We start from the raw sequence: 15,913 nt of genomic DNA on the forward strand, positions 1-15,913 counted from the left end.
ATAAAAGCATTGGGAAAAGGCACACTTCAGATAAAGAAGGTTGGCTGAAAGCTTACTGGGACTTAATTTCTCTTTCGTCTCTTGGCTCTACTTCCTCAGATAGGCCCTTCCTTTTAGGTTTGTAGGACAAAAGGGTATCCTCCCTCACCAGTCCCAGTAAAAATCCCAGAACGGAAACTCTTTGCCTTTGATTAGTCTCATGTGCCTTCCTTAACCAATCACTTAACCATCATTGTGTGGGAAATATGATGTTTGGATTGGCTAGATTGTGTCACATGTCACCCCTGGAGTCTCAGGTGAAAATTTTTTTAAAAAAGACAGTGATTCATTTTGCAGGGGACAACTTCAGGTAATGGTGGAGTAGTAGTGAAGTGGTCACACAAATCACCCACAGAAAATAATTATAAAAATGTGATTTAAAACAACAACAAGGGACTTCCCTGGTGGTCCAGTGGTTAAGACTCCACGCCCCCAATGCAGGGGCCCCGGGGGTTCGATCCCTGGTCAGGGAACTAGATCCCACATGCCGCAACTAAGACCCCGCACGTAGCAACTAAAAGATCCCGCATGCCACAACTAAGAACTGGTGTAGCCAAATAAATAAATAAATATCAAAAAACAACAACAACAAAACTAAAGATACTGCAAAGCATCCAAAAGCAGAGAAAAGCCAGGGGAAAGTTTAATCTGGAAAAAATGGTAACAAGAAGGGGTGAGAAGTGTGACTTTGCGGCTTTCTGGTCTGATACTGCTGTCTAAACCTCACAGCTATAACTACAGAAAACAGTGGAAGATGAAACAGCAGGCTTATCAACTAAAGGTGCCAGAGGTCAGACTCCAGGGCTAAGAAAACATCAGGAAATCAGGAAATTTAAAGGGGAAATCTTGGCAGTGATCAAACCACAGAAAGGAGACTCAAATTCAGAGATTAAACTTTCCAAGTGCCTAGCTAAAAGTACACTGTGCATGGGGCACCACAAAATAGCCAGGAGAGAACGTACAGAAAGACAGAGCTACACACAGCAGATCTGTTCAATTTGATGTATTCCTTAATTGAGTGCATACCTTCACCATGATTAGCTTAGACAGCAGAAAGCCTTAAGTGTCAGAGAACAGAGTCGAAAGCTGGCAGAGCAGCTGGAAATCAAGGGGTAATCTTAGGAGCAAGGAAACCACAAAGAGAAAGAGATGCATCTCTGCTACGTAGTTGGCTGACCCAACAACTTTTACAGGCACAGAGGAGACCCACAGGGGGCCAGTCTGCAAAAGTGGCAGTGGGAAGCCAAAAAACAGAGCACATATCATTAGTATGTTTTTTGACCATAATAAAACTAAAATGGACATCAATTGAAACATTTAACATTTAAATGTTAAATTACTGACTTTTAAACAACCCATCAGTCAAAGAAGAATTCACAAAGGAAAATAGAAAATATTTTTACTAGAATGATAATGAAATGAAAACATATCAAAATTTGTGGGATGAGGCTATAGTTGTATTTAAAAGGGAAATTCATAGCATTAAATGCATATATAAGAAAAGGAGAAAGGTCTAACATAAACGATCTAAGTTTTCTCTTCAAGAAATTAGGAGAAAAGATGAGGAAATCCCACCCATGGAAAAACAGAAGGAAATAATAAAGGGCAGAAATCAATGAAACAGAAAACAGAATATCGGGGAAAAAAAATCAATGAAACCAAAATCTAGTTTGTCAAAAAGATTAATAAAATTGATAAAAGCTCTAGTCACAAAGGAAAAAAGAGCACAAATTATTAATATCAATAATGAAAGAGAAGATATCATTACAAATCCTACAGACATTCAAAGGATAAGGTACTATTTTTTTAATTAATTAATTAATTCATTAATATTTTGGCTGCATTGGGTCTTCACTGCTGCGTGTGGGCTTTCTCTAGTTGCGGCGAGCAGGAGCCATTCTCTGTTGTGGTGCGTGGGCTTCTCATTGCGGTGGCTTCTGTTGTTGCGGAGTATGGGCTCTAGGCGCATGGGCTTCAGTAGTTGTGACACGTGGGCTCAGTAGTGTGGCTCGTGGGTTCTAGAGTACAGGCTCAGTAGTTGTGGTGCACAGGCTTAGTTGCTCTTCGGCATGTGTGATCTTCCCGGACCAGGGCTCGAACCCATGTCCCCTGCATTGGCAGGTGGATTCTTAACCACTGTGCCACCAGGGAAGTCCCAGGATAAGGTACTACTTGGAACAACTCTGTACCTGTAAATTCAACAACTTAGAGGAAATGGACAAACTCCTTGAAAGACATCACTAACAAAGCTCACTCATAAAGAAAAAGATAACCTGAATAGTTTTATACTTCTACTTTAAAAGTTGAACTCCTGGGAATTCCCTGGTGGTCCAGTGGTTAGGACTCCATGCTCTCACTGCCGAGGGCCCAGGTTCAATCCCTGGATGGGGAAATAAAAAAATCCCACTAGCCACACGGCGCGGCCAAAAAAAGTTGAACTCCTGATTTATTATCTTCAACAACAACATTAAAACAAACAAACAAAAAAACAACCATCTTCCAAGCCCATATGACTTCAGAGTGGATTCTACCACACTTTTAGAGAAGAAATATTATCAATTTGATGCAAACTCTTCCCTAAAAAAGGTTCTTAAGAAGGAAGGACTGGTCAATTGTGTCAATTCTTCCGAGAGGTTGAGTGAGATGAGAACAGAAAAGTGACACTGGTGTGGACTGAGATATACATAAAAGACGAGGAAAAGGAGAAAGCACATACAACTATGTATTTTGAGAAGTTTGGTTATAAAGTGAGGCAGAAAACAGAGTAATTGCCAGAAGAGTGTTTGGGGTGAAAGATGGAAGGGGTTTTGGTATGTATTATTTTAAGACGGGAGATACTATGAGCATGCTTTTATACTAATGGACATGATCCAATAAATACAGAAAAATTAATGATACTGTATAGGAGGAATGGGGTCCTTGAAAAGTTTTTTGCAATCTTTAAAAAGAATTGATAGGTATTTGCTTTTGTGACAGTTAATAGCCATATCGTCTTGAGTTAAGCATTTATTTTATTTGGTTTAACTTATATTATTACATACAATAGTATATCAAAAGAGATTTGTAGTAAGTACATGAACTACTAGATGCACTAATGAAATACTATTTTATTCAGAAGAAAAGAACCATTGAAGTTGGAATAAAGCTCATGTATAGGTATCAGAAATTTATTATAATACAAAGGTGGGGAGATATGGAAGGGGGGCTATCACCAGATGAGCTGAAATGGATAGATAATTGGCTCATAATTTAACATGTGCCCCAACCTCTTTTTAGTGTACCTTCCTGTGATGCAGAAGCTGAGCAGCTAAAAAGTATATTTACCAGTCTCTCTTGCAGCCAGGATTCTGGATATAATTTAGATTCTGCCAATCAGATGTATTTGGCACTGAGTTAAGCTGGCAGATTGGCAGTACATGAGGTATCCTTTTTGCTGGTGCAGATCTAGCAGGCAGCACAGAACAGCCCTGGAGCCTGTTATGTCAGTGGTTCTTGATGACTGGATTGCAGCTGAGGTGGTATGATCCACGGAGCCATCAGTTAGAACAATGGTGCCCTGACTGAACTAGAGGTAATTTCCTTAAGCAGGTCAATTCAACAGTAATGCTCTGAAATCACTCATAGGGGTCAGGGGTCAGCTCCTCAATAATTTTATAAGTGCCTGATTCCTTGTATTAAATCTTTCTGTTTAAAATAGCATCAGTGGTTTATGTTATCTCTAGTTGAACTCACTGATACATCAAATAACAATCTCAACTGGTGATAGTTCCAAAACCAAAAAGGCAATTCAGTCTATCACAACTGGCCTGGTATCTGATAACCATACACTTTTCAAAGTAATATTAAATGAGAGATAAGTGAAATCTCAAAAATATATATGCATAACCTTGGAGGTAGAGGACAATTTCTTAGACAAAAAGCATAACCATAAATAAAAATACTGATAAATCTGCCGACATTAAAATTGCAAGTTCTTTTCATCAAAAGACAATGTAGGAAAAAAAAGACACACCATGTGGGAAAAGCTATCTCCCACAAAGATAACTGAAAGAAGGACCAGCATCCAAAATATAAAAAGAACTCACAAATCTATAAGAAAAAGATACACAACCCAATAGAAATATGCACCAAAGCCCTAAACAATCACTTCAAAAGAGAGGAAACCCAAAAAGCTATAGACTTATTAAAAGGCACCTTAATGAACACTACTTCATATTCATGGACAAAAATCAAAAAGTCTGGCAATGACAAGTGTCAACATGAATGATAAGCATCAGGAATTATAATACACAGCTGATGAGAAAATAAATTGGTACTACTGGTAAAGCTGAAGACATGTTCAAAAACTTATGCATATGCATTAGGATTCATGTACAATGATGGTCATAACATTGTAATTGGCAAAAGTTGGAAACAACTCTAATATTTACCAAGAGTATTTACATGGATGTATAGTCCATTCAAATGCAACATGCAGAAAGATAAATGACCCTTTTACACTTTAAAATGTATTCTTCCTCCACATTTCTCATTACATCACCCTTCTCCCAGTTATCCAAGTCATGTCAGGGCTTCTCTCTCAATCTCTCTCTCAACATCACTTTGCCCAAATCCAGTCATTATATCCCATAAGAATCTACTCCCAAAATATCTCTGGAACCTTGTTTCTTTCTCCATCTCCAGTAACTCCTTAATTTTGGCCCTTATCATTTCTCACCCAGATAAATTTAAGTACCTTCTAATGGTCTTCTTTGCCTCTAGTCCCATCCTCATTGCAAACTGATGCTCTACATGCTGCTAGAGCTACCATTTTCAAAGCATTAAAATCCTTCCACTTGATCAAGTATGAATAAAAATAAAGGTTACAACTTGCTAGGCACCTTTTCTATGTCAGGCATTATCTCATTTATCATTATAAAATGGGTATCATATTTATTTTATAGATGAGGTAACCGAAGTTCAGAAAGGGGTAACGTACCCAAATTCACATAGCTAATAAGTGGACAAGCCAAGATTCAATTTCAGGACCTTTGAATTGCAAAGTCCTTGCTTTTAATCAATACATCATTCTGTCTAAACCCTTAAACATGGTGCATGAAGTTCTAAATGATCTGACCTTAACCTACTCTCCCAGGAGAGGGATCTCCTGTCCCTCTGTCCCATTTAGCCATAGCAGACACTGGCTATCCATTCTCTCCTTATTCCTTACTAATAAGCTCTATTTTCTTCAGGATGGCAATAGGCTCAGCTAAAAACTAATTTTCCTGGCCTTCCTTGAAGCTGAGATTACCATTCATATAGTTCCGACAAAAGAGATACTAAGTGGAAATCTCTGGATGGGGTTTCTGGGAAAGCTGTTTAAAAGGGGTCAAAGTAAGCTGGCATACAACTTTTGCCCTCTTCTACTCCACCTTCTTCCTTCCTGGAAAACAGGGCTGTAGGTGGATCAGCCTTCTAAATCCATGAGATAAGACACGTGAGCATGAAAGTCCCATACCTCAGAAGACAGGATATAAAATTAGGAGCCCAGGTCTGTGATGGCATCACCTACCTCAGAACTGCGGATCTATGGACTGGTACGTGTATTTGCCATGTGTTCCTATTCATAGTTAATCACTGTCGTAACTGACACATATCCTACGTTGAGGCCTGACTGATCAACTTGCGATTTCCTCAGTCTACCATGATTTGGCACAGTTCTACAGAGGAAGGCCTGCAATTAAGATACATGTGTAATTCAGTCTCTAACTTTAAAAGAAAAGTAGGCATACCCCAGCTTTAATGAGAGAAGTTTTAAACACTTTCTCTGTTTTCTACATGCAGCAGTTTACAAGTTTTGTTTGAAGGGTTCTACCTCAAAAATGGATTGAAAACCACTGGTCTATGGAACAGTTTAACTATCATTGAAATTTCTCAAAGTTCTATGCTTTGTTTGTATTAGGTCAAATGACCACAAATCTCGAACAAATCCACTCTGTAAAGTTTAATTTTGGAACTATGCTGAAATACTATTCTTTCAGCTTTCACTCAGAGGTAATACGTGAAATAGTGTCTGAATACGTACAAAATTGGCATATAGGATATTGTGTATCATGTGGCCTTTTATACAAAGGTTCTGGTGGTATATTCCCCAAACCACTCAGAGCCAGGAAAAAGTTCGTTTTTCTCTGAGGAACTGATGTTCACTAGCACTAGTATGTGAGTCACGTAGTCCACTATGTCTTCTTTTTATCCTTAACAGCTAATTAGTTAAGTTTTTTGTTCAACATCTGTGGCTTTCCTTGGCTAACACTTTTATACTTTTTAGAGCCTATCTTTTAATATTTTAGTTAATTGTTTTGTTTATTGTGTCAACATATTTATTGAAAGCTGTCCAAAATTATTGTTTAGAAGTAGGCAAGTTATTTTTTAAAAATCATACTTTAAAGGGAAAAGAAATATAACTCTTCTAAGACCGACAAGACCCACTATATGCAGAGAGCCTTAGATTAATCAATCTTTATTGCAGTGTTATTTTCTATCCAAGTTACTGTAATAAAATTAAAGGTGTGTTGTGAGAGACAGTTCTCCAAGGTCCCTGCATGTTGTTGCTGGGTATGCCAAGAATGCAAGGTCTTGACCACTCTTTAAAACTGGGCCATTTCTCAGGATTGCAGTGAGCAACCTTGATGGATGAGGTGACATTTCCTTCCAGACAAAGAGCGGCTTTGCTTTCATTTACTATAAAAGCAGCGGGTTGCCTAAGCCGTGACACAACCCCACTATATGCATAAGATTCAACTGGGCCCCTCCGTGTTGCCCCTGTGGGACTTGGGAGACATGGGGAGCCAATGCCAACATGATGTTTATGCTATTTGCTATGCTATAGTAATAAAATCTCTGACCTAGGAGTCTCACGTCTTCTACCAGCATCATAATAGTAACAGTAGGTATGTATACTTTCCAGACCCTGACAAGGTGTTGATTCAAAAGAAATTAGTTGATCGTTCAAAGTTCAAAAGTAGGCTTGAATTAAATCCTTTGTAACTCAGAGGAATTCCTACAGAAATATCATTAATGAAGATGACAGAGAAAGGCCAATTAAAATAACTGTTTAAAACAAAAGAATGTCCTCAAAGGGACCATTAAAGAACTGGTGAGGTTTTGCCATTTTACAGATGAAAATTCTTTTTTGTTGTTTCTATACATCAAAAACATTGAGGAGATTCAAATTGTTTAAAATAAAGAGGCTAGGCCCATTATCACTCTATAATTTTACTTTTAAAAGGAGAAAATTACAGATAATGACTAGGCCAAAAACAATGAATCAAATAAGAGAAGACAGGAAAATATGATAAACTGAATTATGCAGGACAACTAAGCATTCTCCATGCATTGTAAGGCTCTACTTTAAACATAAACCACAACACTGCGAATGTTAAAAACAAAAAATCATTTTCTTAGAAAGTGAAAAAAACTCATGCTGTAGGTACTAAAGGTATAATGTGTTAATAAGTGATATATTTTGGAATAAACATAGAAATAAACTATAGTTTCATTCAATTTAAGTATCTCCACATAAAAACTCAACCACCTATTTTACTTGCAAATAAATGACGAAAACTAATTCCTTTCTAGATAAGGAAATTTCTGATGTTATTCAGCAACTAAGCATACCCCACCCTTCTGCAACTCTCAACTACCACTAACAAAAAATAGCGCCCAACGTGTGACTACTCAGAATCATAAGCAATTCAAATGTCACTAATTCAGAAAACTAAGTGAGAAATAGGTGGTAGCAAAGGGTCCAGAAAACTCAAGGCTCTGTACTCAAGGACTGAAAGCTTCAACATTAAAAAAAAAGGACATTTCCCTAGAAATATTATATATTTTAAATACAAATTCACAAGTAAATACAAAGTAAGACAGCAGATGGGAGGAACACAATGAAAGGAGCTGACACAAACGAAAGGAGAAGAATTATAAAAAGCACGAAAGAATAATTACAAAAGTACAGCTGTGTGCAATCATTTAGACAAAGAAACTTAAGGTAAAATGCCAACCATGGTATCACTATTTTTGAACACAGCATATCATCAAAGGCATTCATCATTTTATATATAGCCATCATTTTATACACAAGGGAAACGTGGATGAAGTTGTTAAATGAATGCCTTAACCAAGATTGTATAAGGTGAGGGAGAACAGGAATTTTATTTATTTATTTTTTTAATGTAATGGTATTTTATTTTAGTTATTTTATAATCACTAAGAAAATGTTAGAAAATTGTTCTGATAAAATGACAAAATGACATCCTTGTCATTCCATTGATTGGAAAAAAAATCAGAATAATTCAATAAATATATATTTGACAATTTGTTAGGGTATTTCGTCAGCAAACATTCCATATTTATGTATTTCATTTACCCAAAATTATAAATCTAATTTTGAAAAAGTGAAATATCATTTAGTTCTAATGCTTATACATAGGAAATAATCTATAAGATAAAATATATTTAAGATTAAAAATCTTCCTAGTGATAAAGGAATAAGTTAATCAAGTTTAGGTTAAAAAAAAAAATAGAATGTATTCTACCAAATATCCAAACATGTGTTTGGGCAAAAAGTGATTTTGAGGGGTAAATAAAAATACCTTCCACATAAAACTAAAATTGAGGATATTTTCACTACTGAAATAAAGTTCCCTTTTTAGCAGTATAAACTTCATTCATGTTTAAGAAAAAATTGTCAAATATCTTAAAATATTTTTCAAAATATTTAAAACTTTAAAAATATTTTCCATCAGGTAAATGATATGCCTTAGTATACATCTTGTGAACTAGGGTAGCTGGGGTTTGGTGAAGGTCATTTCAAATACTGGAAGCAAATTTAGGGCAAAGGGTCCATGGCATTGGGACCTTATCTTACCATCAAGGATTCCTTTATATTTCTTCACTCCCTCATGGGCCTATTGTTTTAAAAGAGTTTGCATGTATTAATTTATTAATTAAAATGGTCAAAGGAAGATATCAAGATGAACTCTCAAAGCTTCTAAAAATCATAGAAAACATGGAATAAGTAGTGTTACTCCAGTGTGTTGATAAAATACAGAAAAAGCAGAGACTAAATGTTTAACCTAGCCACTGTTCAACAGATCACCAGAGGTAATGAGAACATTTTATTCAGAGTTCAATAAAACACTATGAATGCAAATTAGTAAAAGGATGGCATTCTAAAATTGAGCTAATAAAGGGTATTCACCACATGGGTTGATTGTAGAGCTAAGTGAAGCAGCTCCAGTGGAAAGGCCGCCTTTTGAAACTGATGAAGCCACAGAAGGTATAGAAGATGAAGTCGGTGTAGCAGAGGAGGCTGTTGAGGATGGTAACCGTTCTCCAGACTCCATATCTGTGGGAGGGAGACAAATGTTAATTTACAGTATTAAATAGTGGAATTAAGCAAAAGAATGAAACATATTTAAAATAAGTCAAACTTTTAGGAATACTTTTTTAAAATATGAAATAAGTTTAGAAATACATGTTCTTCAGAGAGATAAAATATGAAATAAATAAAAATAATATAATTTAAAATACCAGTTTATGAAGTTTCATGTTAAATATACCAAATCTTCTTCTAATAGACTTGCAGAATATTCTTATATAGAAAAATAATAATAGTCATTTGAATACAGTAACTTCATACAACTGTGTGTTGCCATAACTTTAGGAAAATTAGCATATTAACTTCTTATTCTTCTTAAATCACCTCATGATCTATTCACTTACATCATAATACCCATATTATCTTAATGAATCAAGAAGATACTACCACATTTGAGTGAACTGTAACCCTGTCTTCTAAATCCAGATAGCAATATAGTTGTAGGTCTTAAACATCCATGAATCTGACCTGGTAATCCCCAATACAGTGAGTCCCCCCCCCCAAAAAAGACAAATACATTTTAGAGTTTATACTAGAGTCTAGTCTGAACTATGGTCTCAAAATGGCTTTAGTATGATCCATTTATAATGACTTAACCACCTCTAAGCATCTTTATTAATTTGCTTAGCTATTTTGGGTACAACCTTACATTGGTCTTATTGTAATAGTTTATGTTGATATTAAAAATCTAGAATGGAAATGGATGAAGGAGTCAAAAGGTACAAATTTCCCATTATAAAACAAGTAAGTCATAGGATGTAATGGGCCGCATGGTGACTATTGTTAATAATACTTTATTGTACATTTGAAAGTTGCTAAGAGAGTAGATCTTAAAAGTTTTCATCACAAGGAAAAAAATTTGTAACTGTGTGGTGATGGATATTAACTTTTTGTGGTGTTCATTTCACAATACATACAAATATCGAATCATTACGTTGTACACCTGAAACTAATATAATGTTATATGTCAATTATATCTCAATTAATTTTTAAAATCTAGAATAGGTTATGGTCATTTTAATATTCTACATACACTAATACCACAATTAAGCAAGGAAACTGTAAAGCTCACAGTTGCTTTAAAGAGTACACATATATAGGAAGAGACAAAAAAATACACTACTCACCCATAAATGAACTTATGATCAATCACAAGTAAACTTTCATCATTCAAATAATCTAATCACAAAAAGAATTTTGCATGCAATTCTATAGCCAATTCACATAATTACTATATGTTTTCTAAGAAAAATAATTTCATTTCATTTAAAAATATTCGCCAATTAACACATGAAAAGATGCTCATCATTGTTAATTATTAGAGAAATGTATATAAAAACTACAATGAGGTACTACCTCACGCCAGTCAGAATGGCCATCATTAAAAAGTCTACAAGGGCTTCCCTGGTGGCGCAGTGGTTGGGAGTCTGCCTGCCGATGCGGGGGACGCGGGTTCGGGCCCTGGTCTGGGAAGATTCCACGTGCCGCAGAGCAACTAGGCCCGTGAGCCACAGTTACTGAGCCTGCGCGTCTGGAGCCTGTGCTCCGCAACAAGAGAGGCCGCGATAGTGAGAGGCCTGCGCACCGCGATGAAGAGTGGTCCCCACTTGCCACAACTAGAGAAAGCCCTCGCACAGAAACGAAGACCCAACACAGCCATAAATAAATAAAAATTAAATAAATAAATAAAAATTAAAAAAAAAAAGTCTACAAATAACAAATGCTGGAGAGGGTGTGGACAAAAGGGAACCCTCCTACACTGTTGGTGGGAATGTAAATTGGTGCAGCCACTATGGAAAACAGTATGGAGGTTCCTCAGAAAACTAAGAATAGAACTACCATATGATCCAGCAATCCCACTCCTGGGCATATATCTGGACAAAACTATAATTTGAAATGATACATGCACCCCTATGTTCATAGCAGCACTATTTACGATAGCCAAGACATGGAAACAACCTAAATGTCTATCGACAGATGAATGAATAAAGAAGATGTGGTATACATATACAGTGGAATATTACTCAGCCATAAAAAAGAATGAAATAATGCCATTTGCAGCAACATGGATGGACCTAGAGCTTATCAAACTAAGTGAAGTAAGTCAGAAAGAGAAAGGTAAATACCATATGATATCCCTTATATGTAGAATCTAAGATATGACACACATGAACTTATCTATGAAACAGAAACAGAGATAAAGAACAGACTTGTGGTTGCAGGGCATGGGGGAGCGGGAGGGATGAGTTGGGAGTTTGTGATTAGGAGATGCAAACTATTACACATATAATGGATAAACAACAAGGTCCTACTGTATAGCACAGGGAACTATATTCAATATCCTGTAATAAACAACAATGGAAAAGAATATGAAAAAGAATACATATACATGTATAACTGAATCACTTTGCTGCATAGCAGAAATTAACACAACACTGCAAATCAACTATACTTCAATAAAATAAATTTTAAAAAATAAAGTAAAATATTGGTCAATTAAAAAATGCAAGATTAATGTTTAAATAATTGAGAATCCATATGGTATGTAGATGATTTTTCTAAGATAGATACATATGAAAAAGGTAATCTCAGGTTGACACAATAGCGTCATTAATAGGGCAGTTTCAATGAGTTTTCCAATCACCTACAATTCAAAAACTTCTCTTCATATTCTGACATTGTTGTCAATCACCTCGAAAGATAATGAACTGCTATAACAAGTATGCCCATAATCTTAAAGAATTTTTCTTTCTCTTTATCAGTGTTCAATATGGAGAGGCATAGTTGGTACTGATGGCTACATGGAACTGATGCCTAAAAGGCAGATTTTGGGTCATCAAACAGTTACTAATAAGCTTTGAGACACACGGCTGTCTGACAGCAAGGTCCATGGCTGACAACTTCCTCTATAAACTATCTTCACCAGCAAGTCTCATTTCACTAAGTACAAAACACATATATTTATAAAAAAAAAAAAAAAACCCAAAACATAGATCGAGTTTACAGGAAAAGGCTACTTTAAAAAATTTAGAGCTGGTAACCTTACTGTCTCAAAGATTTCTAAAATGTACTATTTAAATGTATTTTGGGGGCTTCTCAATGATTTTATTTTTCATTTTGTTAATTAAGAATTTTTTTTAATTGATGTAAAATTGACCTACAACACCGTGTGAATACTAGGTGCATGACATAGTGATTCAATATTTCTATACATTACAAAATGATCACCATGATAAGTCAGTTACCATCTGTCACCATACAAAGATATTACAATATTATTGACTATATTCCCCATGCTGTACATTTCATTCTTGTGACTCATTTATTTTGTAACTGGAAGTTGGTAAATGTATTATTTTTTTAAAAAATAATGAAAGGGTTTTTTTTTTTTAAAAATTTGCCTTTGTACTCCACAGCAGAAGTAATTTGGGACATAATATAGATAAGCACTTTAGCTGAGTACCTGGCATATAAAAGCTCAATGAATTAAAGTCATTGCTTTTTATAGGATAGTAGGTTATGAGCTCTTGGTATATTTCTTTCTGTTGATATAAATTCACCCAAGACTAAAACAAGGAATACCCAGAAGGCATAATGAGCAGTCTCTACATATTGCTCACTGGAGATTACTCTTCCTGGAAATATTTATTAAAATAAAAAATATACATGTACTTGGATCTACCAATCTACTTTTAAGACTCTATTCTATAGAAATAAAGTACCAATAGTTCCTTTATTATAACACTGTTTAAAGGTAAAATAAAATTGAAACCTGGCAGTACAAAAGAGTAGAACTAGAGCTAGTAGTATGAGGTTGGGGGCCTTTTTCAGTTTCAGTAAAAGTGCAGTTTTCTCATTTATTCTTGTTGTTCTTACTGTTCATTTAAGTGGGAAAAGTTTACCTCTTTTTTAAAAAACATGCTTATGCAGCCATTTTCCTTAGAAGTTCTATTATATACATTATTCATATATTCTTTTATTTCAACTGTTTTAATCTTAGATATATATTTCTAGCCAGTATTCCTCTCATACATAAAGTACTTTTTTCTTACACTGGCCTTAAGTTAAAACTTTTTTTCTCATGTTTTAATAGGTATTTCTTAGTTCCAGTAACTCAAAATTTGGTCAACTATTCCATGTTCATCTTATAGATATCTTTCTTTTCATTTTAAAGAAATGTAACAAATCCACTCTAGCCTTTGCTACTCTAGAATGAAGATTGTTTTATGCTTGCATTAACAAGGATTGGCTTATCAAGTTTTTCTTTTTAAGTTAAATATTATTGAATTCAGATTTTACTTACTATTGTTCCCTACTAAGCTTAACTCTGGAAAGAATCCTAGCCACCAATTTGAAAGTTAAAAGGTAGGAAGGCAATGCCTTTGTAACAGTGAATAATTCACAAAACAATCATTGGCTTGCCATATTGTAAGAACTATTCAAGGGAGAAAGTTTAAAATACATGTGCACCAAAGGATGCTAAAAGCAGTAGGTGAAAGTCTGAGTAGAAACAAGGGATTTGCATAGTCTCAAAGTATCCCCTTTAAGATATTTACTAATTAAAAAGGGCAAAAGAGTAACACCACAGTGGAGAAACTGTATCACCAATAATAAAACATATTGATATCATGTATCCTCTGATGCGCTCAGTAGAGCATATCACCTCTGTGGTATTCTTCCCAATAACATATAACCTCCATGGAATCATGAGAAAACATCAGACAAACCCAAACTGAGAGACCATATACAAAATAATTGACTAGTATTCATCAAGTATCAAGGTCATGAAAAAAAGGAAAGACTGAGGAACTGCCATAGGTTGAAGACTAAGGAGATACAACAACTAAATAATGTGGGATCAGATTGGATTTTGGAACAGAAGGACATTAATGGAAAAACTGGTAAAATTCATAAAAGGTATGTAGTTTATGGTTAATAGTATTGTACCAATGTAAATTTTCTGATTTTTCAATTTTAATAATTGTACTATGGTTATATAAATTAATAACATTAGGGAAAGCTGGGTAAAAAATATAGGTGAATACTATGTATTTGCTTTTTAACTGTTTTTAAAGTCTAAAATTATTTCAAAATAAAAAGTAAAGAAAAGAAAAAACAAAGTCTGGCATACAGTAAGCACTTAAAAAATATATATATATATATACATGCATTGGGATTGAAGAGTGTAAACTTAGACTCTGAAGAAATGAAGATAGAGATTACATTGTATCACTAAGACACTTGATAATAGATGTTATCTGGGTTTAAAAACTGTATCTGAACCTTATTAGCTATGACCTTATAAATTATGTAACTTCAGTGAACTTCCAGTTTCCTCATGAGTAGTATGAAGGTATAACTGGGAAGATTAAATGAGATAATGCATATAAAGTTCTGAATACCTGGCATTCAATAATTGTCAGCAATTGTTTTTAATAAGTGAATGTCTGTGCATATAATTATCCATGGGTATGTGTGGCAGTAAAAGGTATTTTTAGATTATTCATTTCAAGTAAATATTTCTGACTCACATCTATTTATAGGTTATATGTATATGCATAGCATGTTTGACATTTTTTACCCAGATAAGTTATGATAGGAATTTAAAATAGGGAGATTGGGATTGACACATATACACTACTGATACTATGTATAAAATAGACAACTGATGGAAACATACTGTATACACAGTGAACTCTAATGCACTGTGGTGTCCTAAATGGGAGGGAACTCCAAAAGGAAGGGGATATATGTATATGTATGGCTGATTCATTTTGCTGTGCAGTAGAAGCTAACACAACATTGTAAAGCAACTATATTCAAATAAAAATTTAAAAAGAAAGATTTAAAATAAATGCCTCAGGACTTCCCTGGTGGCGCAGTGGTTAAGAATCCGTCTGCCAATGCAGGGACATGGATTCGATCCCTGGTCTGGGAAGAACAGACATGCCGCAGAGCAACTAAGCCCATGCGTCACAACTACTGAGCCTGCACTCTACAGCCAGCGAGCCACAACTACTGAGCCCGCGTGCCACAACTACTGAAGCCTGTGCACCTAGAGCCCGTGCTCCGCAACAAGAGAAGCCACCGCAATGAGAAGCCCGGGCACCGCAACAAAGAATAGCCCCCGCTCACCGCAACTAGAGAAAAGCCCCAGCAACGAAGACCCAATGCAGCCAAAAGATAAATAAATAAAATAAAATATTTTTAAAAAATTTTTCAAAAAATGCCTCACAATTGTATAAGTATAAATGGCAAGGTGTTTTACCTCAAAACTTTCCAAAAAACCTGGAGCACATATATAAATGAAAATTAACATATTAATTTTCAGTTGAAAAAATTTACTCTGTGATCACCAGTTACTATTCATCATTCAAGCATACTACATAAAAGTTGGCAGAAATCCATTTATTCAAACCATCTTAGAAAAATACATTCATTAAGATAAAAATA

General features: G+C 35.1%; 1 protein-coding gene across 16 annotated transcripts in view; it reads right to left on the reverse strand.

Annotated features, from left to right (window-relative positions):
• BAZ2B (bromodomain adjacent to zinc finger domain 2B) overlaps positions 1–15,913 on the reverse strand; it is a 299,743-nt gene that overhangs the window by 120,565 nt on the left and 163,265 nt on the right. For all 16 annotated transcript variants that reach the window (XM_057550749.1, XM_007183142.3, XM_057550748.1 and 13 more), the window contains one exon: positions 9,281–9,427. In XM_057550749.1, coding sequence (XP_057406732.1) covers positions 9,281–9,425 — 145 coding nt within the window. In that variant the 5' untranslated portion in view covers positions 9,426–9,427. The remainder of the gene's footprint in view (positions 1–9,280; positions 9,428–15,913) is intronic.

This window comes from Balaenoptera acutorostrata, chromosome 8, assembly GCF_949987535.1.
Source record: "Balaenoptera acutorostrata chromosome 8, mBalAcu1.1, whole genome shotgun sequence".
Classification (NCBI taxonomy): domain Eukaryota; kingdom Metazoa; phylum Chordata; class Mammalia; order Artiodactyla; family Balaenopteridae; genus Balaenoptera; species Balaenoptera acutorostrata.